Here is a 26,737-nt window from a genome sequence, read left to right on the forward strand (position 1 = left end):
GAAAATGTCTGAATCTATTATAAAGGTCAGGGTAATAATGCTCTGATTGGGCATAGTCACTGGATTTATGAATGGGAAATCATGTTTGATGAACCTGTTGGGAGTTTTTTTTTGAGAATGTTACTAACCAAATTGATAAAAGGGATGGATATAGTGTACTTGGGATATTCAGAAGGCTTTTGGTAAAAGTCCAGCACAAGAGGAGCACATGGAATAGGAGGCAATATATTGACAGAAAACTGAGAACTGGAATAAATAGGTCATTTTTACACTAGCAGGCAATGACAAGTGGACTACATCAAGGATCAGTATTTGGGACCCCAATTGCTCACAATAAAAATCACTGATTTGGATGTGGAGACCAAACGTAATATTCCCAAGCTCGCGGATGACACAAAACGGGGTGGGGATGTGTGTTGGAAGGAAGATGTAAAGTGGCTTCAAGAGGATTTGAATAAATTTAATGAGAGGGCAAATTCATGGCAGATGGAATATCAGATGGAAAAATGTGAAGAATGTGAATTAGGAGGAATGGATGTGCACAGCATTCTTTAAAGGGCAAGAGAGAAAAAAGTGTAGATGTACAGAGACCTGGGTGCCCTCGTCAATAACTCACTGAAAGCTAACATGCAGATGCAGCAAGCAATTAGAAAGGCTAATGATATATTAGCATTAAATTACAAAAGAATTTGAATTCAGGAGAATCAAAGTCCTGCTTCAATTGTGCAGAACCTCAGTTAGGCTGCACCTCCAGTACCTTGTGCAGTTTGGGTCCTCTCACCTTAGGAAGGATATTATTGCCATAGAGGGAGTGCAATGACAGTTGGTCGGATTTGTTTCTGGGGTGATTGCACTATTCTGTGAAACGGGATTGGGGGAACTATGTCTGTATTCTCTAGAGTTTTGAATAAAGAGAGGTGATCTAATTGAAAGCTACAAATATTTAAAACTCTTCTGGTTGGAGAGTCTAGAACCACAGGGCAAAATTTCAAAACAAGGGGGAAAGCCACTTTGGGCCGAGATGAGGAGAATTCCTTTTTCACTTAGAGGGTTGTGAATTTTTGGAAATCTCTACCCCAGAGGGCTGTGGGAGCTCAGTCATTAAGTATGTTTAAAGCAGAGATTCTAAATATAAATGGCATAAAGGTATATGGGGATAATGTTAGAAAAAGACATTGAAGTAGATAATCAGCCATGACCATACTGAATGGCAGAGCAGACCTGATAGGCTGAATGGCCCATCCTTGTTGCTTCATTCCTATGCTATTGGTCTCTAACCAATTACCCCCTGCCCCCAAAGTTCCCAGGATCTGGCTGAGGATCATAATATCCTTCATAAATTCAAGTTAAATAAAAGTGGAATTTGACTATAAGGATTACAAAATCTTTTCAGAGCATATTTCTCACTATTGAATGAGCAGTCTTCCATAGATTTTCATATATTTTTACACCTGGATCATCAGTGCATTCTTGGAGTTTGTTTCTCCAGCCAGAGCTAAACACTACACAGTAATCCCTCGTACTTAGACCATCAAATATCTATGAAGCTGCAGCTTTTCAATAATCTAAGATTAAAGATAAAAATTGTTCAAATTATTCACAGAATGCTATGAAACAGGTGTTGTCACATCATATAGTTTCCAAGGGACTTTATCAGCCATGGCCAAATAAAAGTTATGATGTGGAGATGTTGGCGTTGGACTGGGGTAAACACAGTAAGAAGTCTCATAACACCAGGTTAAAGTCCTGTTAACTAATAACCTAATAAAAGTTAACATATGGTGCAAACCCAGAAGCCCTGACTGACTCCAGATCTGGCAGTCAATCTGACTTTGCTTGGTGTCAACTAATTTCCTGGTGTTCATTCTGAAGAAAATTTTTGTTTAAAATCCTAGTTATGTTAAAACAAGTAAATGAAATGTAATAGCATTTGATTTTAAGATATCCTGTTAGATAGCTGGGTTGCAACTGGACCAACTAGAAGTCAGTCATCTCTACCATCTTTCTGAATGAATATTCAACAGTAACAACAATTTGCATTTGTGCAATGTCCAAAGTTATAGAAAAAACAAAGGGCACTTCACAGGAGCATTATCAAACAAAACGTGACACTGAGCCACTTACTGGGACAGATGATGTATAACTCAGGAAATCTGACTAGAAAGGAACATCATGTATTTATAGATGTAAAGTAAAGCCACAACCACACTATACACACTCTAGTGAGTGCAACTAGTGTGCATCTGCAGGTCCAGTCTTAGCCTTGCCTTATGAGTGCTAACTGGGCAGGCTATTACCTGTATCAGACGAACTCAGTCAATGAACCCCACAGAGAGAGCAATTGTAGATTCCCAATGGTCCACATGGGGTTATCACAGATGACCAAATTATTAATCAAAGAGGGAGATTTAAAAGCACATCTTAAAAGAGGAGAGCAGAGCAGGGAAGCAGAGAGGCTCAGGGACAGAATTCCAGAGCTTACAGCAGAGATAGCTGAAGGCCACTAATGCTAGAGTATGTGGATGCAGGAGAGATCAGAATTTGAAGAAAGCAAAGATCTTGGAAGGGTATTGGAGATTAGAGAAATGGGGATGGATGAGGACAGTTAAGGATTTAAAACAAGGATGAGAATTTTACACTTACGGCTTTGCAAAACTGGGACTAAACATAGATCAGCAAGCATGGAATTGATGGGTGAAGAGGACTTGTAGTTAAGGTATGAGAAGCAGAATTTTGGCTCTTGACTTAATACTTAGAGGGTGGAAGGTGAGAGGTCAGCTGGGAGAACATTGGAGGTAACAAACACACAAGTTAAGAATTTCAGCAGCAGATGAGCTGCAGCATGAGCGCAGATAGGGAATGTTACTGAGGTGGGGGGGGCAAGTAGGCAGTCTTGGGAGTAGATTAGATATCTGGTCAGAAGCTATTCTCATGGCCAAAGGTATCTTGTGCCACCTTATTCTACCTTTTGTTAAGTTTGAATGCACAATGTTGAAATAACAATGACTATCCTGTTGCATATATATATATTATATATATACACACACATACACATTCCCCGATATATCTATAATACACCAATCGCTACTTTTTTAATATTTGAACACTTGTATGTGCTCTTGTGGGATTGTTTTTGTGTAATAAATCCTACGTAGAAAGGAACATAAGTACTGCAAAGGATAGAACTTACCGGGACGGCCCATTCCAATTTTCTCAAGGTCCTCATTTTTCACATAGTCAAAGTGAGAGAGCCGAGTAACATTGAGGTCATCGCGGATGCGCAGGAAATACTGTTGTAACTGTACCTCGGTGAGAAGTTCAAGAAGCCACTCTGTTCCCTCATCTGACTGCATGCTCCCACTGAGCTTCTAGAAGAGAAAGAAGCACACAACTGCATTAAAACCTAACTGGTGGATAGTGAGAAACACTGAAAAACACAGAAGATGCACCAAAACTAAATGCCAGAGAGTTGCAAGAAATGTTTACAAAATCAAAATATCAGATTTGCCAAACATGTATTCGACATAGGACTGCAGTTTGAATTCTGCAAGGAGATGTATTCCCATGAAGAATACTATACCTCCTCTATTATTTCATTTAATTTAAATTTAGAATTATTGTACTTTTTCAGATGCAGAGCACTAGTGAGGGGAATAGAATGATTTTATGTTTCTAGTACCCATTGCCATTTGGATAGATGCAGAATAAAGCTCCTGTTATAACAGGGAGCAATTGATACCAGTGTGACATTTTCATTCCCAATTCATTGTCCAAGAGAAATTGTTATAAGCTTCAACTAATGGACAATTTTGTGCAGTCAATTTGCTCAGTAAAATGACTTAAAACTGTCCAAAATCATGTCACAGTGGACTTTTAAAGTTTGCAGGGAAAGGTGACTATCATCTGACCCATTCAACTGAGCTGAGCTTAAACCCAAATTTAGTGTCTCTGTACATTGTGCCATGAGGTACCTCAATTTTTACTGTTTATTTTGAGGCACTGTTAAATACTCTCTATACTTAATACATTTTACTCACTCCTTTGCTGCTTGTACACAAGCTATGACTCCAGTAAGAATCTTGCTCTCTAAATTTGGAGATCATTGTGCAGTGTGGAATTAACACTGACCTTTTGCTACTCCATGCAAAGGGTAACCACATGCTGTTCTACAAATTTGTCAGTTTTCAAGTTAGTGCACCTGATGACATGGCTCTTCTGAATTAGAGGTCTTCCAGCAGTTTGGTTAAGTGTCCATTTCTTGTGTGAACCTATAAGTAAGCACTGAATGGAGGAGTTCATCACAGCTCCATCCAATCTTGCCAAAATCAAACATCTGACTCCTAACAGCAGGCAGCAAAGCAAGGCAGCACTGGAAACTAATAACTTGTTTCCTACCTCACCTGTTTACTCAGCCCAACCAGAGATGACCAGGACTTACTTTGAACAATTATAAATATCAGCATTTCCTCATCAGCTCAGCAGCAAAAAAGACCAAGCCAGAATATTTTGTCAATGCAATTAGTCTTTATCCTGAATCTATCAAAACTGTTTTTTTTGTTCAATTTAATTGAATGACACCCAAAAGGTAGAATTTTCAAGCTTGAACTCATCCACACATGCTACCAATATCACAGAATAAAATCACAGAGTCCCTGCATTGCAGAAGAGGCCATTCAGCCTATTGAGTTTGCACCTACTCTCTGACAGAGTATCTTACCCAGGCCCTCCCCCGTTACCCCAACATTTACCATGGCTAATCCATTTAAGCTACACATCTTGGGACAATAATGGGCAATTTAGCATGGCCAATCCACCGAATCTGCACATAGACACAGGGAGAATGTGTAAACTCCACACAGAATCACTGAAGGCTAGAATTGTACCTGGGTCTCTGGAGCTGAGACACTGTGCCACATTGCCACCCCATGCTCAAAGTCATTTTGCAGTATGATTATCACAGTTTTGAAGTTACTCCCATACAAGAAAATTGAAATCAAACTAATATCAGGTCCGAAATCTTTGCATATCTAACTGCCCACCACCATTTGTCCTGTGGGACGTCAGGACATGCAGCTCATTCTAATTTGACATTAGCCAAATGTGTGAATTTGCCCAAGAAATCAGTGTATTAAAAGAGTTTTGAGCCCTGCTGTACAAAAGCTAAAGTTAATTTGCTTAGTGCAAACTGAGCACAAAGGGAGGTCAAGAATTTTCATTGAAGATGTCCCAAATCACAACTTGCGTCCAACCTCCCACGGTTCAGAGAACACAGAACCCAGGACCTTGGATCCACAATTCTTTTTTGGCTGTTACATTTAGAAATGTTTCATTGTGGGAAAACAAGCCAAAGTTATGACTAACACATTTTTCCATTTGTTAGTGTTGGCACAAATGGTATAAGCTACATATTTTTTGCTATGTTGCAGAGTGTTTCTTTTTATTTCAATATATTTTGAAAGAGTTGTTTTCTTTTCTCCATGTAAAGGCCATTCATTACCACACATCCTGCCGCCACCAAAAGGGACACACTGTCTGGGCCACAGACAAAGTCACAAGAAGTAATATTCTGATTCATGTGTGATAATCAGAAAAATTGTTTTCTTAAAGGCACAGCCACGAGAGAAAAAAAAGTATTCATCTTTGCCGACTCGCTAACAAACTAAAACATTTGATGGTCAATCCATTGGCTAAAGTAGACTAAATAGTTGGAAAAGTAAAATACAAAAAACCAGAGAGAGATGAAAAATGCAACAGCAAAGTTAATATGAAAGAAAAGCAAAGTACAGTGCATGCTGGAAATCTGAAACAGACCTGCAGAGTATTTTCAGTGCTCTCTTAAGTTATTGTTGAAGTCCAATGTCTCTGACCTGAAGCTATCAGCATCTTTCCACTGCACTGCGTCTTCTCTTGTCCATTAAACTCAACTAATATGTCCTTGCAAGTTTACCATTTACCTTCACTATGTTTGGCAGTTTGCCATGTCCAAATCGGTTGGTAAACTGCTTAGTTCGCACCAAAGATGGATAAAATATCTCCAATGAGAACAGACACATCTAAAGAAAGGTGAAGTAACTAGAAGAGAGCATACCAGCAAAGACAAATGAAACAACTGAGTTCAGTTTTTTCCCTTTCTGATTTTAACATTTCCTCTAAGAAACGTATTTTTGCATTTGTAGGACATGGGCATCATTGGCCACGTCAGCACTTATTGCTTGAGAAGGTGATGGTGAACTGCCTTGTTGAAGCCTGGAGTCTGTGTATGTAGGTGCACCCACAGTGCTGTTAGGATGGAGGTTTTGACCCAGCGACAGTGAAGGAACGGCAACGGTACATTTCCAAGTCTAGATGGTGAGTGATTTGGAGGGGAATTTCCAGGCAGTGGTGTTCCAATGTGTCCACTGCCCTTGTCCTTCTAAATGGCAGCAATCCTGGAAGGTGCTGTCAAAGGAACCTTGTTGAGTTTCTACACTGCATCTTATAGATGGTAAACACTGCTGTCATTGTTTGTTGGTGGTGGAGAAAGTCAATGTTTGTGGAAAGGATGCCAGTCAAGTGGGTTGTTCTCTGGGATAACTTCTTGAGTGTTAGAGCTGCTACTTTTCTGGACAAGTGGATAGTATTCCATCACACTCCTGAATTGAGCCTTGTAGATGGTGGACAGGCTTTGGGGAGTCAGGAGGTAAGTTAATCACTGCAGGATTTCTAGCCTCTGACCTGCCCATATAAATTATGACTAGTCCAGTTCAGTTTCTAATCGATAGTAACCCTCCAGATGTTGATAGTGGGGGATTCAATGTTAGGAATGCCATTGAATGTCAAACCTGCCTGACCTCTCTATAAATCACTTCCACTTTGTGGCTGACTAAATCAGCAGAAACAAGGAGGAGATAAATAGAAACAGCAAGCGCTGGAAAAAATCTACAGATGTGGCGGCATTTGTGCAGAGAAAAACAGGGATGATATTTTGAGTCAAATATGACTTCTTTGGAACTGAACAGAGGTAAAAATGTGATGGGTTTTATGCTGTTTAAAAAGGTGGGAGGGTTGGTGGAACAAAAAGGGAAGATTGGGGCCAATGCTTCAAGTCTAGATGACCCATCGTTAGGTATGCAGGGAGGGATTTTAAGCTCTGATGAAAGGTCAGCTAGACTCGAAATGTTGGCTCTATTCTCTCCCCACGGATGCCGTCAGACCTGCTGAGATTTTCCAGCATTTTCTGTTTTTGTTTCAGATTCTAGCATCCACAGTATTTTGCTTTTATCTTAGGGAAGGCAGGATTGCTTAAAAGGGTGGTGGAGTTTGAATATGAAAGGTACAAAAGGATGTGCTTCAATTAATAAAACGTCCCTTCTCATAATGCTTTAATCACTGTCCCTGCAACAAATGGAAACTGTTACTTCCCAATGTAATTCCGTCAAGACAGCCTAATGACTCAAAACCATCTGTCAAGGCAGCCTATGACTCAAAAGCAAGGATGTCATCTATTTGCCATAGTCATGCTTCCACCTGTAGTTAGTCAGTTTAATCTTACATAAAAGATTACTGAATTTTTTAAAAATTTGCTTTTATAACCTTTTTGATTTTCTTTGCAACTGCAGAAGATGCAAAAAACCATTCTAATCTTGTGAATTGGGAGGTGGAAGGGTGGGAGGAACTTGATGAAACAGTACTTAATAAACTGATGGAGCTGCGAGTTGACAAACCTCTGAATTCAGATAAACTTCATCCCAGGGTCTTAAAAGAGGCAACAGATGCATTTGCGCCAATTTTCCAAAATTCCTCGGATTCTGGAAAGGTTCCATCAAACTTGAAAGTAGCAACTATAGCCCTTCTATTCAACAGAGGGAAGCAGAACAAAGGAAACTATTGGCCAGTTAGCTTGATTTCTGTCATGGGGAAGGTGTTAGAATTTAAGAGGTTAAGCTGGGTATTTAGTAAAACTCATAATAATTGGCAAGAGCCAGTATGGTGTTATGAATCGGAAATTATGCTTAACCAATTTATTAGAGTTCTTTGAAGGAGGAACATGTGCTGTTAATAGAGGGGAGCCTGTAAACCTACTGTATTTTGATTTCCAGAAAATAGTTGATAAGATGCCACACCAAAGGTTAATACGGAAAATAAAAGCTCATGGTGTGGGAGTAATATATCAGCCTGGCTGAAAACAGAATGCATAAATGTCTGACTGGCAGCTTATGACGAGTGGAGTCTCACAGGAATCTGTGCTGGGGCTTCAATGTTTTATGACTTATATCAGCAACTTAGATGAGGAGAGCAAGACATGGGTAACTGATGAATTTAGACAGGTTGAATGGGTGGGCAAAAAACTAGCAGATGGAGTATGAAATGGGAACATAAGAACATAAGAAATAGGAGCAGGAGTAGGCCATCTAGCCCTTCGAGCCTGCCCCGCCATTCAATAAGATCATGGCTGATCTGTCGTGGCTCAGTTCCACTTTTCCGCCCTCTCCCCATAACCCTTAATCCCCTCTCTGATCAAAAACCCATCAACCCGCGTCTTAAAAATATTTAGCGAGGCAGCCTCGACCACTTCAACGGGCAGAGAATTCCAGAGATTCACCACCCTTTGAGTGAAGAAGTTCCTCCTCAACTCCGTTCTAAACCGCCCCCCCTTTATCCTGAGGCTGTGCCCCCTAGTCCTACTGTCTTTTTTGAGCGGGAAGAGTCTCTCCACCTCTATCCTATCCATCCCATTCATCATCTTATACGTCTCAATGAGATCTCCCCTCATTCTTCTAAACTCCAACGAGTACAAGCCTAGTTTATTCAGCCTCTCCTCATAGCTCAACCCCCTCAACTCCGGTATCAGCCTAGTAAACCTCCTCTGCACTCCCTCCAAGGCCAAAATATCTTTGCGCAGGTGCGGCGCCCAAAAATGCACACAGTACTCCAGCTGCGGCCTCACCAATGCCCTATACAGCTGCAGCAAGACCTCCCTACTTTTATATTCAATCCCCCTCGCTATGAAGACCAGCATCCCATTCGCCTTCCTGACCACCTGCTGCACCTGCAAGCTGGGTTTTTGCGACTCATGCACAAGGACCCCGAGGTCCCTCTGCACTGTCGCCTGCTGCAGTTTTTCGCCCCGTAAGTAATAGTCCTTCCTACCATTATTCCTACCAAAGTGGACCACCTCACACTTGCCAACATTAAATTCCATTTGCCATTTCCTGGCCCATTCGCCCAGCCTATCTAGATCCTTCTGCAGACTCTCCACATCCTCCGCACAATTTGCCTTTCCCCCAATCTTGGTGTCATCAGCAAATTTCGACACCCTACACTTGGTTCCCTCCTCCAGATCATCTATATAAATGGTAAAAAGCTGAGGCCCCAGCACCGACCCCTGGGGCACTCCACTAGTCACCATCCACCAATCCGAATAGCACCCGTTGACCCCCACTCTGCCTCCTATTTGACAACCAATCCTCTATCCACGCTAACACCCTACCCCCAACTCCATGTCCCTCGACCTTCTGCAATAACCTCTTGTGAGGTACTTTGTCAAACGCCTTCTGAAAATCTAGAAAGACCACATCCACCGGCTCTCCTCTATCCACTGCCCTAGGAAAGTGCTAAATTTTCCACTTTGGTAGGAAGCAAAATGGAGAGTGAGTGCAGAATTCTGGGGTACAGACATATCCTAGTGTTCTCATGTATGAATTACTAAAAGCTGCCAGTACAGCATGTAATCAAGAAGGGTAATGGAATGCTATCCATTAGTATGAGAGGAATTGAGTATAATAGAAAGGATGTTGTTATACCTCAGTTATACAAGGCATTGGTGAGCCCATCGGGATGATTCTCCCATCCCGCTGTGCTAATAAATTAGATGGGAGATTTCGGTGGGGCTGGATTACCATGATCTGCGCTGGGCGTCCGGCCTCGAGTGCCTCTCCCAGTGCCAGATTTCTTAGCTAGCATCTTCCCCTCCCCCGTCAGTGGTTCATTCCACTTTCAGAGAGTTGGCGGCCTGACCCCGTCACAGTGAATGAGGTGGGGGAGGTGATTGGGACCCCCCCAGAAGGTTGGGCAACATGGGGGTGCCCTCTGGGCACTGGCACCTTGGCTGTGCCAACCTGTGCCCCATGGCACCAAGGGCCAAGATGCCAATGTCCAGGGGACAGCGTGGGACTATCCACTGGGCATGTGACAGTGCCAAGGGGTGGGGCCTGTGGTGGCAGAGCCTGACAGTCAGTGGGGGTGGGGAGTTCCCACTGCCACTCTGCATAGGGATCAGTGGGGGAAGGAGAGAGGGCAGTGATCAGGGTGGGTGCGGGTCAGATGGTATTTGGGACTGTGGGAGGGTGAGGGGCTGGATTGAGCTGGCCAGCATTCGGGAGACCAGCAGTGTGGGGCTACTGTACATGCGCCAATCTTGGTGCTGACAGATTGGCACATGTAGTGGCCTGCTCAGCGTGCTGGTTTCAGCCTCTCCAGCGGAGATAGGCCCCACCTCCTGAAATTTAATGATATTCACACTAGTGGCCTCTGCAGCGCACAGAGTCTGGGAGATTCTTCTCTGAATATCCACTGAAAAAAACAGCCCGAATTACTCCAGCGTTCACACAAATTCGACACTTAGAATATTTTGGGGAGAATTCCGGCTCACATCTTAAATGCTGGTGTCCTTATTTAAGGAAGGATGTAAACGAGTTGGAGGCAGTTCAGAGGTTTACTAAATTGATAAGTGGAATGAACAAGTTGTCTTATGAGGATAGGCTGGGCTTGTTTCCACTAGAGTTTAGAACAGTGAGTGCTGACTTGATTGAAGTATATATGATAGCTTTGACAAGATGGACATGGAAAAGATGTTCCACTTGTAGGCGAGTCCAGAACTAGGGTGCACCATTTTAAAATTAGGGGTTCTTCGTCCTCGTAGGACAAAGTTGTTTTTGTGAGGGTTGAGTTTGGAACTCTCAGCCTTAGAAGGTGGTGGAAGCCGGTATACAGAGGTAGATAGAATCTTATTAGGCAAGGGAATCAAAAGTTATCAGGGAGGCTGGGAACATGGAACTCGAAACACAAACAGGTCAGCCATGATCCTTATTGAATGACAGAGTAGGTTCAAATGGCCTACTTCAGCTCCTGTTCCATATGTTCATATGTATTTACTCACCATTGTAAAGCCTGACATCAAGAACTGAGTAGCCTGTGACTATATAATGTCCCTGTTCTGTGGAAATAAAGGGACCTTGACATGTTTGTCCACAGATATCTGAAAGCAGAAGGGCATCTTAGTAGGGTGATAATAAAGACATATGGGACATTTGCATTTATCAACCAAAGCACAGATTACAAAAATAGGGAAGTCACAATGGAATTGTGAAGAACTTTGGTGAAGCCACAACTAGAGTACTGTGTGCAGTTCTGGTCGCCACATTGTCAAAAGGATGTTTGATTTGATTTATTGTCACATGTGTTAATATACAGCGAAAAGTATTGCTTCTTGCACACTATACAAACAAAGCATACAGTACATAGAGTAAGAGAGGACAAGTGCAGAATGTAATGTTACAGTAGGGTGTAGATAGGGTGTAGATGTAGAGTGCTCATGACCCTTTGTAGTTTATTGCAATCTTGGACAGAACAGTGGCCACACCAAGATGTGATACAACCAGAAAGAATGCTTTCAATGGTGCATCTGTAAAGGTTGGTGAGAGTCATAGCTGACATGTCAAATTTCCTTAGTCTTCTGAGAAAGCAGAGGCGTTATTTGCTCTATCTATAATGTTGGCATGATGGGACTAGGACAGGTTGTTGATGACATGGACATCAAAAAACTTGAAGCTCTCGACTATTTATATTTCATCCCCATTGATGTAGATAGGTGCATTCCTCCACTACGCTTTCTGAAGTTGATGACAATCTCCTTCATTTTGTTGACATTGAGAGAGAGATTATTGTCATTGCACAATTCACCAGATTCTCTCTCTCTTTCCTGTACTCCAACTCGTCATTATCTGAGATCTGGCCCACTACAGTAGTGTCATCGGCAAACTTGAAAATCGAGTTGGAGGAGGACTTGGCCACACAATCATAGGTGTTTATAAGGAGAACAGTAAGGATCTGAGGACTCAGTCTTGTGACTGCACTGCAGGACAAGCAGCATCCTGGAGTTCCTGCATGTTGTAGGGTTTGCATGTGGTGGAACTGAGGCACTCTGCCTTGCCTCAATTTATTAGACTATCAGAAATAAACTTAAGACTTAAATAATAACTCAGCAGCTGCTCATCAATTAGCCTCTTGTGCTGATCACTGCAGCTGTTCTCCTTTACCTGCAGGCTCCCTTCAACTTCAGTTTCTTTTAAGTTTTTAAAACTCAATCTATATTAAATTATAGGTAGTTAATTTAAACATTTACTGTAAACCCAACTTTACCAGCCTCCTTATGCTTACTATGAAATCACTTCGCAAATTTATTTTCTCCTGCTGTCCATTATCTCTGCTCCCACTCTCACGGCTTTGTTCCGGGTACATACAAACAAGGGGCAGGAGTGGACTAAAACATAGAACATAACAGTGCAGTACAGGCCTTTCAGCCCTCGATGTTGCGCCCACCAGTGGAACCAATCTAATGACCCTCTAACATAAACTATTCCAATATTATCCATATGCCTACCCAATGACCATCTGAATGCCCTTAAAGTTGGTGTGTCCACAAGTGCTGCAGGCAGGGCATTCCACACCCTTACTACCCTCTGAGTAAAGAACCTACTGTTCGGTCCCTTGAGCCTGTTCTGTCATTTTAAGATCATGGCTGATCTGATAGTAACCTCAAATTTGCATCCCACCTACCCCCAATAACCTAACACTCCCTTGCTTACCAAGAATCTACCCACCTCTATCTTAAAAATATTCAAAGACCCTGCTTCTATCACCTTTTCAGGAAGAGAGTTTCAAAGGCTCATGACCTTCTGAAAGAAACATTTCACCTCATCTGCATTTTAAATCAGTGATCTCTTATTTTTCAAGTGGCCCTGGTCCTAGATTTGCCCACAAGAGAAAACGTCCTCTCCACATCCATCGTGTCAAGACGCCTCTGGATCTTGTATATTTTAAGCAAGCCAAATCTTATTCTTCTTCCAGGTGTACTCTCATTGCTTTTTAACAGAACTTTCCATTTTAGTTAACGTGCTTTGTAATCCTACGTGACAACAGCTCAGATTGTATGGTACAAATATGCTCAAGCTGGGAGATTCAACATAGATCCAAACAGGAACTCTGCACATGTTGAGAAAATAGGGAGCCTTATATTGAATGTATATAAAATGCATCACGTTGAAGGTGGCACAATACTGGCAATGCAGCTTTGGTGGATTTGCCGCAGGGTTATGGGAATAGGTTGGGCAAGGTAGGGTGTGCTTTCGGAGGGTTGGTGCCGATTTCATGGGCCAAATGGTCTCCTATCGTGCTGTATGGTTTCTATCAATCAATACTGTTAGACTAAATGTGAGTGTGTGAATAAAACTGTTACACCTCAACACTAATGCATGTGCCAGGAGCTGAGCTCCCACATGCATGATACTTTCTGTCAAGGCTTTTTTCCCAAGTTTGTTTCAGCCAACATTTGCAAAGACAAAGTATGCTCAGCAATTTTCCACTTTTTATTATGGCAGCAGACCTGTGGTACTTACCAGATTCAACTTCAAATCTAATAACCTCAAAGTTGCAGAAGCAGCAGTAAACTCTCACAATACCTCGAAATGTCATATCATTATTCCAGAAAAAAATGTTTCATTTATTCTTCTCGGCCATTTTCTATTGGTTTGCTACAATTACTCTGATCAATTGATGAAAGAAGCCGTGTAGAAATTAAAGGTAATAAATTGTAATACTTTATACACAAAGTTGCAACACCACACGATAAAGTCCAACATTCCTAAAATCAGGACTCACTAACATAATTCAGTGCAGTAACTTTCTACATATAGTAACATGCACTCTCAGTACACAACAGAATGGAAATAAAAAAATGCTGGAAATAACAGCATGTTTGTGAGTGACTAAAAAGAGGAAAGATTGCAATCTGTCTCCTCTTTTCAGATACTGACAGATCCAGATGGTCCAAAACATTAAGCAGCCATTTGTCTTGAACAGACATCCTCGAAGACACAAAACTGGGGAAATAACCCTTAATGTGCATTAACCAATTCTGGTTTGCAGAACAAAGTCATGCACCACGAGGAACTTCGTATAAATCCAGAATTAGCAGAATAATCGATCTTTGAATCTCCAGCAATTGGTTTTTTCTTCCTAATCATTTCATGAACATCTTTTGGGCTGATTTTCCAAAGTAAAACTGAGCAGATGCTAGAGTGAATGATACAGTATTAATGTATGTAAAGCTGTAGTGTGTGTGTTGGAACACAAGTGTTTCAAGGAACAGATGTTACTATTGTCACAAGTAGGCTTACATTAACACTAATGAAGTGACTGTGAAAATCCCCACAGCATCTTTATTACACAAGAGTGCATAGGTTAAAAATGTTATACATCAGTTACAGAATAATGAGATAATACTTTTTAAAAAAATTTTATTAGTTCACAAGCTAGCTTACCTTAACACTACAATGAAGTTACTGTGAAAATTCCCTAGTCATCACACTCTGGCACCTGTTTGGGTACACTGAGGGAGAATTTAGCATGGCCAATGTACCTAGCCAGCACGTCTTTCAGACTGTGGAAGAAACCGGAGCACCCGAAGGAAACCCATGCAGACATGGGGAGAGCATGCAAACTCCACACAGACAGTGACCCAAGCTGGGAATCGAACCCCGGTCCCTGGTGCTGTGAGGCAGCAGTACTAACCAATGTGTCACCATGCTAGGGGGAAAGGGAGAGATAGAGAATTGGGAATGAAATTCAAAGTAGTCTTTTTGCTTTAATCAGAGCTCCTCCTACCAAATTAAACTGAGTGGTGTTGACAGCAGTTATGGCCCCAGCACCTGAGAACACATTAATGGATGTTCTGCACTACAACTAGACAAAATGGGAAGGAAAAGGAGGGGCAGGAAGAGGAAAAGGAGGAGTTGTGAGTAAAGAAAGAATGAAGTTGATGGGTTGACATGATACTACAGCTGGAGTGAATGTAACCCTGTAACCAGACTCTGAAGTAAATCACCTGCTTCTATAAATTTAAGGAGCTTGAAATCTACACAAGCTGACACACAGCAGGATGTAGGATTTAAGTTTCAGACGCAGTATGAAAAAGTCTGATAGATCATGCCCTGTCAGCAACCCAAATCTGAACATACAACAGCCACAGTAAAGGTCAACCCTGGGACTTGCTTAAAGGTTTCTAAGAATAGGTCAGAAACAGTGTTCTGCTTTTAAAAGTTACTTGCTTTAAATAGTTATTCTCTCGCAGGTATAAGGCCAGAGCTGGACATGAGACTTCAACTTCTTAATCTTCTTTGGCCAGTAGAAAGATAAATTATGCAACAAACTAAAATAATTAAATATCTTATTCATTTGAAGAATACAGACACGAACAACTTCAAGTGATAATTATAACACTATGAATTGGGAACTTTGTTGTGTTCACAGATATCAAAATCTTACAGGAATTTGGTGGACTCAGCTGACATAAGCACACGAAGGACTAGGCAGACTGGTTGAAAGAAGTGTTAATTTGAAGTCCAGCAAACACGAAATACTGATTATATTAGTAGAGCCCTCCTGTTGCACTTTAAGTCCTGAATGTCAAGGCTGCTCTCCAATGGGGTCCAAATTGAGTTCTGTGCTCCCTTCTGCAAATGATGTTTATTAACAATATGGAGTGCGGTTTTGATAGTACAGTTGAATTTACAAATAACGTTATATTGAGTGCAGTAGGGGAAGGATATTAAAATAAGGAAATAGATTACAAATGAATACGCATTGATTGCAGAAGGTGGTGTGAAACTAGCAAAGGTCCTTCGATGTGCAATCACGAACAAAATTTTAGCAGAGTAGAACAGGGGCTGTTTAAAGATGACAGAGAGATACGTTGGGGGGTAGTCACTGACCATTCCTTACAGGTTCAAACTCAATGTTGGGTAGCTGCAGCTAAAAACAAACAAGATCTTGGGTTCTGTTGCCTTGACAATTCAGTATAAACTCAAGCCATAAAAATAAGGTTGGCAAAGGCCCTGAAGACTCGGTCTTTCCAACTACAGCATTCACTTCCTTTTTTAAAAAGGGACTTCTACAGCACTCTTTTTAATGTCACTCGATTCCCAAAGTGACGATCATGTGCAGTCAGCTACAAATCAAATTTAAAACTGCCAGGCATGCCAAGGTCAGTGGCTGTGAAGATCCATTTTAAACTGGACTTCCGGGCTATTAGTCTTATTCTTGGTAATTTCACATTTGGCTCACAGTTGATTGCACAACATTTAAGCTTCAGGAATCTGGCAACATTAACACAATATAAAAGCACCTCTAATGTGTGCAATATCCTAGTACAAAGCACTCTTTACTGCAACCTGTTCCAGAAATTCAATGATGGCATTCTTTTTCCCTTAACATTTGAAGTGCAGATAGATTTGGCCACCAGGAACAAAGACAACAGACTGAGTACTGGACAAAACAAGGACTCTTCCAATACCTAAAATAGATTAAAGGACTGCTCAGGATATATTTGAATTAAGTTTCAAATAGTTGAATAAACTGTAGTAGCGCTTGTACACAAACATTGAACATGTTCCTAGCCTGATCAATGTCAGAAACTATGTCATACTAAATTTTAAATGCTGTATCCATAGACAATGCTTTAGGAAGCCTGAAGACTGAAGTCATTGTTAAAAATAATTTCCAACATTCAGAAGCAGGAAGACAAAACCAGATTTGGATGTAGGAAACTTAAAGGTTAGTCAGTAGAATGGATCCTAACAGCTCGGTAACTAATACTTATCAATTTAAAGTTTAATACAAGGATCAATAGCATATTTACTTGTGATCAAAGGGACTAAGTGCACTATTTAACAAGTATCCTAAACAGCAACACTTTAAATCACTGAATTTTCAACTGATGGTGTACCTGACAACGATGTTGTAATATGCCTTTCAGGGCATGCCATCACTGTCCTGTGATCCAGTCTCAGTTTCACTTTTGCCTGTAAGCAGAACAAAGCTTGCTGCTGATGACTTCAAGTATTATGTACTGTGATTTTTTTTTTCAAATGCAGAGCTAGCTGGTTGAGTTGGTGATCCACTCCCATGGAAGCATCCCTGCAAGATTTACTAGACATGCCCAAAACGTATAGCATCGAAGAGCTACTCAAGGATGGAAGTACGAAGCAATTTCGCAAGTATACTAAACTTATAGGTCCTAGGCATAACCCTCCCAACTGTTGAAGCACTCACCGGAAAACCCAAACTGAACAAGACGTGAAAGGTGCGGCCTTTTGCATGCACGAAGGAAATGACCAGCTTTCCATCAATTCTGCAAAGCATGTGGTAGAAAGGACCTTTGGCAGTGCATTAGAGAAAAGGTTGATGCAGCAGCAAAAAAAAAAGGCACAATGATCTAAATAAACTAACAGATACCTTCAAGCAATAAGAACAATCAACTTGTCAAAAGCATATACACACAAGGTGAGTGACAAACTAAAACATGACGATAATGTGCATCATGAAATGCAGAGCACTGAACATGGTTCACACTGTTAATCTTGCAGAAAGCTTAGATGCCATTACACCATCCAAAATGTTTGCCAACATTCAAATTATCTGCCTAAGACAGCTCGTAATTGTCTGACTAATAAATGTTGGCTTAGACAGCAACGCCCATATCCCATGAATGAAAAAAATAAACTACTTGATATTTGCCAAGATTGGAGCAAATGCAAAATACCACCTTTACTGACTCTAAAAGACATGAATCCAGAAACATGGAAAGCCATGGTGAAACATACTACTGTGAAACTTTCAGTACAGAACTGTTATAAAACGTAATCAAAGGATAGTCTGATTCAATTCAACATACAACAAACATTAAGACCATTTTGGCCTTATTGGGATGAGTTGGTCAGCTCCCAAGAAGTCATTTTTAAAGGCAGGCAGGTCACCTTTGTGATGTGATATTTGTCAACAACTTCATCACTTAATACACAGATCAGATGAGAAGACTTGCAAAAGAGACAGTTTTAATCAAGTACAAACAATGACATTTAAACCTTCATTGAAATGCAAGGCATGTCAAGAGCATATATCAAGAGAACTCAAAGAACCAGTGATTCCACGTGAAGTTCGATCAAATTGAATATGAACAACTTACATTTATATAGCATATTTCACCCAGTAAAACATCGCGAAGCACTTCATTGAGGTATTATGACACAGCCGCATAAGGACCAAAAGTTTGGTCAAAGGAGTAGATTTCAAGAAATGTCTTAAAGGTAGAGAGAGATGTATGGAGTTATTCCAGAGCTTAGAAGCCAAGCAACTGAAGGCACAGCTATGGTAGAGCAATTAAAAATTGGGGATGCAAAGGAAGCCAGAATTAGAGAAGTGCAGATATTTCAGAAGGTTATGGAGCAGAAGGAGATTATAGAAATAGGATAGGGCATGGAGGAATTTAGAAAGGATGAGAATTTCAAAAAATCACAACATTGCTTGATTGGGAGCCAATGTAGGTCCGCAAGTACTGGAGTGCTAAGGAACTGGGACTTAGCCAATTTAAAATGTGGACAGCAGAGCTTTGGATGACCTCAATTTTACAGCGAGTACAATATGGGAGACTAGCCAGAAGAATTGGATTATTTGACTCTAGAGGTAACAAAGGCAATGGTGTGGATTTCAGCAGATGAGGTGGCACACGGTGAGGAGACTGGTGATGGTACAGAGGTGAAAGTAGCCGGTCTTATGTCGGTATGAATGAGGTTGGAGGCTCATCATGGATCAAACATGACACCAAGTTGTGAACAGATTGGCTCAATCTCAGTCTGTTGTCAAGGATTTTACCTGTGGAACAATTCAATAAGTTTGAATTCATTTAAATCAGACCTTATTGGTTCAGTGAGCATGTGGAAACAATCACCCCTCTGCCCAAATAAGAGGCTGAATAAACAATTAACTACTTGGATACAGAGGAACATCAACCACTTGTTTTTAACAAGCAAGTTCAGTCAATCTATATTGGTGTGAAGATAAGGAAAGGTGAACACACTCGGCTTAAACAGACTGAAGAATCAGATAGATTTCGAAGGATTCTTGATGAGCAATCCAGTTATGGTGGATAAATGGAGTTGAGCTACAGATCAGCCATGATCTATGAATGATGGTACAGGGTCAAGAGGTTGAATGACCTACCCTGTTCCTGTGTTGCTAGATGCCAGCCACAATGACTTTCTGCTCAGAAATAATGCTGTCTTGATTTGTTTCTGTAAAAACTTAATTATGACTCCAAGTAGGTGAAGAAAGTAGTGTCCATTTTAAAGGTGACTTAGTACTTGACAGGCAGCCAAAATGACAAAACTAAATGCTGCACCAGAAAAATGTGCCAGCATTATTAATAAGAAAATTTCTGTAGAAAATTTGCCCTTCACTCCAAACAAAACACTTCCCTCTTCTCCCATGTCCCTACAGAGATCCTTCTGGGGAACTGTGGCTGCACAGGAACAAAAGAAGCAGTGAGACCTTTTCAGATGCTGTTAACCAAGCCTCAGCTCATTTACTCCTAATTGGTTCCTGCAGTCTGAGTTTAAGAGATGATGACAATCTTGACTTTCTTTTTTCCTCTTTCACGTGTCAACTGTTTTTGGTGCTCAGGGGTCAGGAACACAGCTCTGCCTGCTCACCAACCTCCGGAATGGGCCGAGTTATGGATCAGTGCAGGCAAAAAAAACTTTGTATTCAGCTGCAGTCTTTGTTCAACTTCACAGCTGGTCTACAACTAGACCCTTTACAAAGTGGAAACAATGCACATCGCCTTGCTTTAACATCGGAGCTTTCAGAAACATAAATCTTTTTACCATGTAACAAATGAAGTTCTGACTTTTAACCCTCTCATACATCCCACTATCCAAAGCAAATTTCAAATAAAAAATTGAGAAGTTAAAAAGCACAAAGCATTTAATTTGGAAGGCAAAATATTCTAGTCAAAAAAACTGAACATTATTCACATTTCATGTTGGACACAAATATGCACATGTACAGTCTAATTAAATGTTTTATTCCCCGTCAAATTCACATACAGCACAAATTCTGGCAAACAAGCTACAGATTTGTAATATTTTAGTTGCAGGTTCACTGAGCAATCAAGTCAATCAAGTCCACAGGCCTTCAAACACAGCAACCCTCATTCAAAACATTACTTTTGTCTGAAATGTTACCTTACTTGACATTACTATGCGACCCAGTGAAAGCAGTGTGCTACCTCCAAGCAGACCCATTGGTCACAGCATGAACCTTGTGAAAACCTACCATTGATTCAGGAAATTACTTAATGGTTCTTCTAAGGTTGACCCTTTGTATTAGATCCCATTTGAAAACATTCATACAAGCTAATATTTACTTAGGAAAAAGTCAACAAAAAAAGACAAGAATTACTCTCAACTATACTAATGAGCATTAACATCGATTTAGAAGTAAAAATAAGACAGAAAAGTATTGAAATCAAGAATAAAAGAACATAAAAAATAGGAGGGGTTAATTGGTCATTAGGACCATCAAGCCTGCTTTGCTATTCTATATGATCATGGGTCATCTTCTTCCTCAATTCTATCTTCCCACTTTATCCAAATATTCCTTAAAAGCCAAAATTAATACGTATGCCTATTTTTAGACATCATTCGTTCTGCAATATATACATAACTGCAAGTGCTGTTGGTGCTTTCGTTTGTATATTTCATGGAAATCTGGTATCTAAAGACCACCTTCTAAACACAAACATTTTGCTGGCACGATATTATGAATGTGGAAAGACATCCAAAACTGACTGTCCACAAATACTGACTCTAATCCCCATTCATATTTTTACTTTCTCTATAAATACTTTAATTACTGAATCAGTATTACAGTTGCAAGAAAGGAAGTTCCAACAAATACCAGTAACTATTTATACATCCTCTCTGCAAAGTTTCAGAATGACTCACCTCTGATTAAATAAATTCACATTAAACTAATCAAATATGTGTTTCTGCTTAAAGATCACTAATTTAGCCCTTTAGTACATCACCAACTCAAATACAGCTGATGATTATTGCCATAGTTTCTCTGACAATGCAGACTGAACACTGAGCCCACCTAAATAGCCAGCAACATGTGAAGCTCTGATTACTGACCTGTATAACTTATACCTTCATCCCAAACATAGTCTGCTAAGAGCTGAAACAGGGTCGCAAATCATGACATTGAATCAACTATGCCCTGTAGTTTTGTCTATTGCTGCTGGTAAACAGATTGCAGGACTGCTTCTATTAAAAACAGAAAGCATCAAATTTTACTGGTTAGGGAAAGAGTTATCGGATTTTGACCCAACTGTGAAGGAACAGTAATACATTCCCAACACAGGATGGCAAAAGACTTATAGGGGAAATTCCAGATGATGACATTCCCATGTGTCTGCTGCTCATGTCCTTCTAGATGGTAGCAACTACGGAATGTGCTGCTTAAAGAGCACTGGTGAGCTTCTTGGCAGTGTGATTAACATCGGGGAGTTCATTGGGCCAGAACTGGAGGATCACAGAAATCGAAGGAAAATGGAGAGCTGAAGGAAGTAAACAAAAGATGAAATTTTAAAATTGAGGCCAATGTTGGTCAACGAACATAGGTGATGTGAGTGAGCAGGACTTGGTATGAGCTAGAATACAGGCAGCAGAGTTTTGAATTACCTGAAGTTTATGGAGTGTTGAACGTCAGAAACCAGGCAAGTGTACATCAGATAAATCAAGTTTGGAGATAAGAATGGCAATGAGTAAAGATTTCAGCAAATAGGCTGAAGCAAGGTTAAAGTCAGACACTGTTATGAAGGAGAAAATAGGCAGATTTTGTATTCATACGGATATGTAGTTTAAAGCTTCTTTCAATTTTACGAACAGTCTAGTGCAGCCTCAAACAAGAACGAAGTCTGTGGCCAGGGAACCAAGTTTATGATGAAGACCATAGAATCTCTACATTGCAGAAAGAGGCCACTCAGCCCATCAACTCAGAACTGACTCCGAAAGAGCATCACTCCCAGACCCTCCCCACCATCCTATGTGTAACCCCACATTCACCATGGCTAATCAAACTAACATATACTTTTGGATACTCGGGGACAATTTAGTATGGCCAATCCATCTCACCTGCACTTCTTTTGACTGTAGGAGGAAACTGGTACACTTGCAGGATACCTATGCAGACTGTCACCCAAGAATTAAACCTGGGTCTCTGGTGCCATGAAGCATCAGTTTTAACCACTTCTCACCATGCCATATGAAAAGAGAGGTGAAAGGTAACACTGGCTCTCACATGATAGATACAAATAAAACAATTTGGTGCAGGTCCTCCCAGCCAGACGATGAGTGGTACTTTACCTTCTCGAAGGTCGCAGACAGATCGAGAAGCATGAAGGATAGTTTATCTTTGTTATAATCAACTAGGAAGTCTTTTGTGACTTTGTAAGAGTTGTTTTAGTACTATAATGGGGGGAGCGAACATGATTGAAGGGATTCAAGCAAGGAATTCCAATACGGATGGACAGGGATTTGCATGGAGACAATACATTCAAGAACTCTGGAGATTAAAGGAAGGTTTGAGATGGAGCACTAGTTTTCAAAAACATACAGGTCAATTGCACTGAATGTGTAGATGAGCCCAGGGATAACTCCTGGGAATATTTTGATTTTAGTTAGTAAAATTTTATTTTGGTTAATGTTCAGCATTCACTATGTCACAGGTGATGTATTTTCAATATCAAAAAAAAGGAAAGATCAGTTGGCCAAATTCAATGGGCTAACATGACAATCATTTCCATAAAAACTCTTCAATTTCTCCAAGGCAAAAACCCTTCAACTCCACCTTCTCCCAGAGCCACTCTCTCTCAAACCCCTCCACTGCCACAGGGACTCACTCTCAGAAATTCTCTCTCCCAGTATCTCTCCTTTTACAGAGATCCTCTCCCTTTTCCAGAGAAGTTCCCTTTCCAACTCCTACATTCAACATACTCTGTCTCTCCTATCAATTAAGAGACATTCATCCTCCATGTCCTTACTACCACTGTCAGCAAAGCGATCTTAGATAACGTTGCTTCTTTACTGTGGCATTGGACTCTGTTGCAAAACAAAGTTCCATAGAATCCCTAGCATGCAGGAGGCGGCCATCTAACCCTTCAAGTCTGCACCGACTCTCTGAAAGAGCGTCCCACCGAGGCCCAACCCCTGCCCTATCCCCATAACCCCACATTAACATGGCTAATACACCTAACCTAGGCATTTTTTTGAGGGGCACTAAGGGGCACTCTAGCATGGCCAATCCACTTAACCTGCACATCTTTGGACAGTGGGGGTAAACCAGAGCACCTGGAGGAAACCCACACAGACACAGCAGGAATGTGCAAACTGCAGACAGACCGTCACCCAGGGCCAGAATCAAACCCTGGTCCCTGGCACTGTGCAGCACCACTTCTGGACACTGTGCCATCCACAGAATAAGTAACAAATGAGGAATTCCTCCTTTCTCACTTGCCACATGGTCTAGCCCTAGAATACGCCAGGTGCAATAATATTAGAACTGCAGCCATGATGAAAACAATGGGTGAACAGCAGCAACTTCTGAAACAGATCCCTTGGCCAGTAAAGTTCCAACTGCAGTGAAAACTTGTCACACACTTCCATCCCAAGTGATAAAAGTTCTAAGAATATTTAAACAGGGATTTATTCAGGATAGGCAACGAACACTGGCCTTGCCACTCATCCCTTGAAAGAATTAAAAAGGACATTCTTTTGCTTAGTTATGTTGTGTAATTGTGGGTTAGCGCAAGGATTGGGAGAAAGAAAAGAATCATTGGACTGTCAATAATTGGGCTTGGAACAGAAATTTACCCTTTGATTAAATCTGCCATATCATGCTGCTTAATCCTCATTAATTAGACACAAAATTAGTTTGCACAGTCACAAGTTCCAACAATAATTCAATCATTAGCACGTTGATATGGAGCACTTCACACCTAATTGGTCACCATAATATCACAGTGTGGCTTTAGGGCCAATTGTGGAACAGTTGATATGGTATTTTAAGCAAGACAACTCTAAGAAAAGCACACAGAGCAGCATCATGATCTATATATGCTGTCCATAGATTTAAGTAACACTTTTGAGAGCGGGAGTCAATCTGGTCTATGGCATTTGCTCTTCAAGTTAGGATGTCCAGACACATCAAAATTCAGTGCACACTGTATGCATGTTTGGACATGTGAGATGGATGATGTCTTTGCAGCGAACAGAAGCATTAAGGTAACTCTTCAATCTCTTCTTTGCTGCAAAGCTTAAGGGAGCCACCAGAGGCATTCTTTCAGGCATCAACATTAGGTCTCATTCGGGGAAGCTCTTCAATCTCCACCAAACTCACAAAGACAGTAAGCAGAAAGCTTTGGTATGCAAACAACTATTCCCTGGCTGCCCACAAGGAAGACATGCAGAGCAAACAAATTTAAGTGCTACTAGAAATTTTAGTCTTCAAATCAGTGTTTCCCAAATCAAATTATGTTTCAATCACCCCCAGGCACACATGATAAAGCACCAGAAATAACTGTTGGTGACATCAGTCTCAAGGGTATAGGAAAGTGGTGTACCTGAGGCATTGTGCTCTCTAAGGCCACTGTTGATGAACAGATCAGTGCATGCACAAGGAAAGCAAAATTTTGCCTCTGCAAATTCCATCATCATGTTTGAAAGTAACATGATATTCAGCTCAAGACTAAAATTGAATTTTGTTGGGCCACAGTCTTCACCATTCTGTTGTATGGGATAGTATGCTGGGTCTGTTTTAGGTGTCACAAAGCTTTGGAACGCTTCTACCAAAGATACCCGAGTCCATCATGAGAATTTGATAACAAGCCAAAAATCACCAACAATGAGATCCTTCATCATGCTGGGTTCAAAACACCCTCCAGAAAATTCAACTTAAAATGGCTGACAACAAAGCCCAATGCAAATGTTCTATGGACAACTGTGTCGGGGCAACCCTAAAAAGAGCTTTACAAGCTGGTGCACAGCAGATCACCATCCTGGGAAAGCACTGTATCCAATCACGTGCAGACACAGCTGCAGAAGATCCTCAGGCACCAACAACATGAACTGCCAAGTTCCACTGTCATCCATGCCAATCTCACACTGCACTCTTCAGCCACAAGAGGTTCCACAGAGGAGGGTCCCGATGTCCTTGGGAGAAGGGTGGGGAGAGGGGGATGGTTTCCCATTGTACTGAGAGAATGGTGTGCCCACTTTGCAGCCAGGCTCACCAGCTTGTTGGTGCTCCCAACCCACCCCCAAGAATTGGCACGCAACTCACCACTCTCCCAAAAAACAACTCAAGGGTGGGATGATTGCAGTCCAGACTGCACCTGACAGATTGGCACAGATAGCTCCGGGTTTCTTGCCATTATGACATTTAGGGTGAAACCAAGTCTCTTTCATAACCAACCAATGTGTCTAAAGTAAGGATTTGCAATATTACACTTTCGTCAGTCAAAAACATAAAATACAATGAGAAACCACAAAGAGCAAGAGGTGGATTCTCTCAGATCAGAGATTTTTTTCATTTAATTTCATGCAACTCTAGTTTAAATATTGTTTTACTAAGACTTCTTTCATCTATGTTAACAGACTTATTTAGTCATAGGAGGGGATGAGAAGCAATCACAATATGAAAGTTGCTGTTTTAACAAAAAAAGCTCACATTTTGTAAACAAAAGCTCACATTTATATACCATACCTGACTTCAGATATTGCAAAGCACTTTACAACCAGTAAATAGTTTAAAGAGTGGTCCCTATTGTAATGTAAGAATCATATGTGCACAAAATATCCCACTGTCAGACTGATATAATTTGTTTTAGGTGTTGATTTAGGAATAAATCTTGGCCAGAATATCAGGACAACTGCAGCTCCTCATTAAATAGCATTGTAGGATATTTTATGTGCACTTAAGGGAGCAGAAAGCCTCGGTTTAAAATTTCATCTAAACAATATCATTTCCGGTATACCGCACTGCCTAGATCATGTGTGCAAATCTCTGGAGTGAGGTTTGAATACACAACAGTCTGACTCAGTGGTGAAAATGCGACCACTGAGCTGAGTTAGAAAAAGATGTCAGGCAGACTGTCCCTTGAAACCTATTTGTGTTCTACTGGTGGTATACTGTGTTGCCATTCTGGTCTACACTGTAAATATGGCAGGTGGAATTTTTCTAACCCATTTGAAAATCACTAGGATCACAATATTCCTCTTGATCATTGCCAAAACAAGCATAGCATTGCTTAAGAATTTTAAATTCCAGCCTTTCAATATGCATTAAATAGAATTTCATGCAAGGTGCGACTGAAAAAAACAAGCACTCTGTCAGTCATGAAAAATTCCTTCACAAACCACATAACTATATTGATTGTAACAAACTGCCTTTCCAGCAAAATGAAGCCAAAAGCCAAGCAAACAGGAAGGGGATTGTCCTTTATACAATTTCACAAAATGATTAAAATTCAACCTGAAAGCATGAGAATAGAATGATTAATTATACGTGCAGTACCCTGGAGATC

At 40.9% G+C, this 26,737-nt stretch overlaps 1 protein-coding gene across 10 annotated transcripts in view; it reads right to left on the reverse strand.

Annotated features, from left to right (window-relative positions):
* Window positions 1-26,737, reverse strand: part of tnk2b (tyrosine kinase, non-receptor, 2b) — a 230,706-nt gene that overhangs the window by 68,598 nt on the left and 135,371 nt on the right. For all 10 annotated transcript variants that reach the window (XM_080185804.1, XM_080185798.1, XM_080185796.1 and 7 more), the window contains one exon: window positions 3,191-3,368. In XM_080185804.1, the coding sequence (XP_080041930.1) occupies window positions 3,191-3,353 (163 nt within the window). In that variant the 5' untranslated portion in view covers window positions 3,354-3,368. The remainder of the gene's footprint in view (window positions 1-3,190; window positions 3,369-26,737) is intronic.

Source organism: Carcharhinus amblyrhynchos, chromosome 3, assembly GCF_965287045.1.
Source record: "Carcharhinus amblyrhynchos chromosome 3, sCarAmb.v2.hapA, whole genome shotgun sequence".
Lineage (NCBI taxonomy): Eukaryota > Metazoa > Chordata > Chondrichthyes > Carcharhiniformes > Carcharhinidae > Carcharhinus > Carcharhinus amblyrhynchos.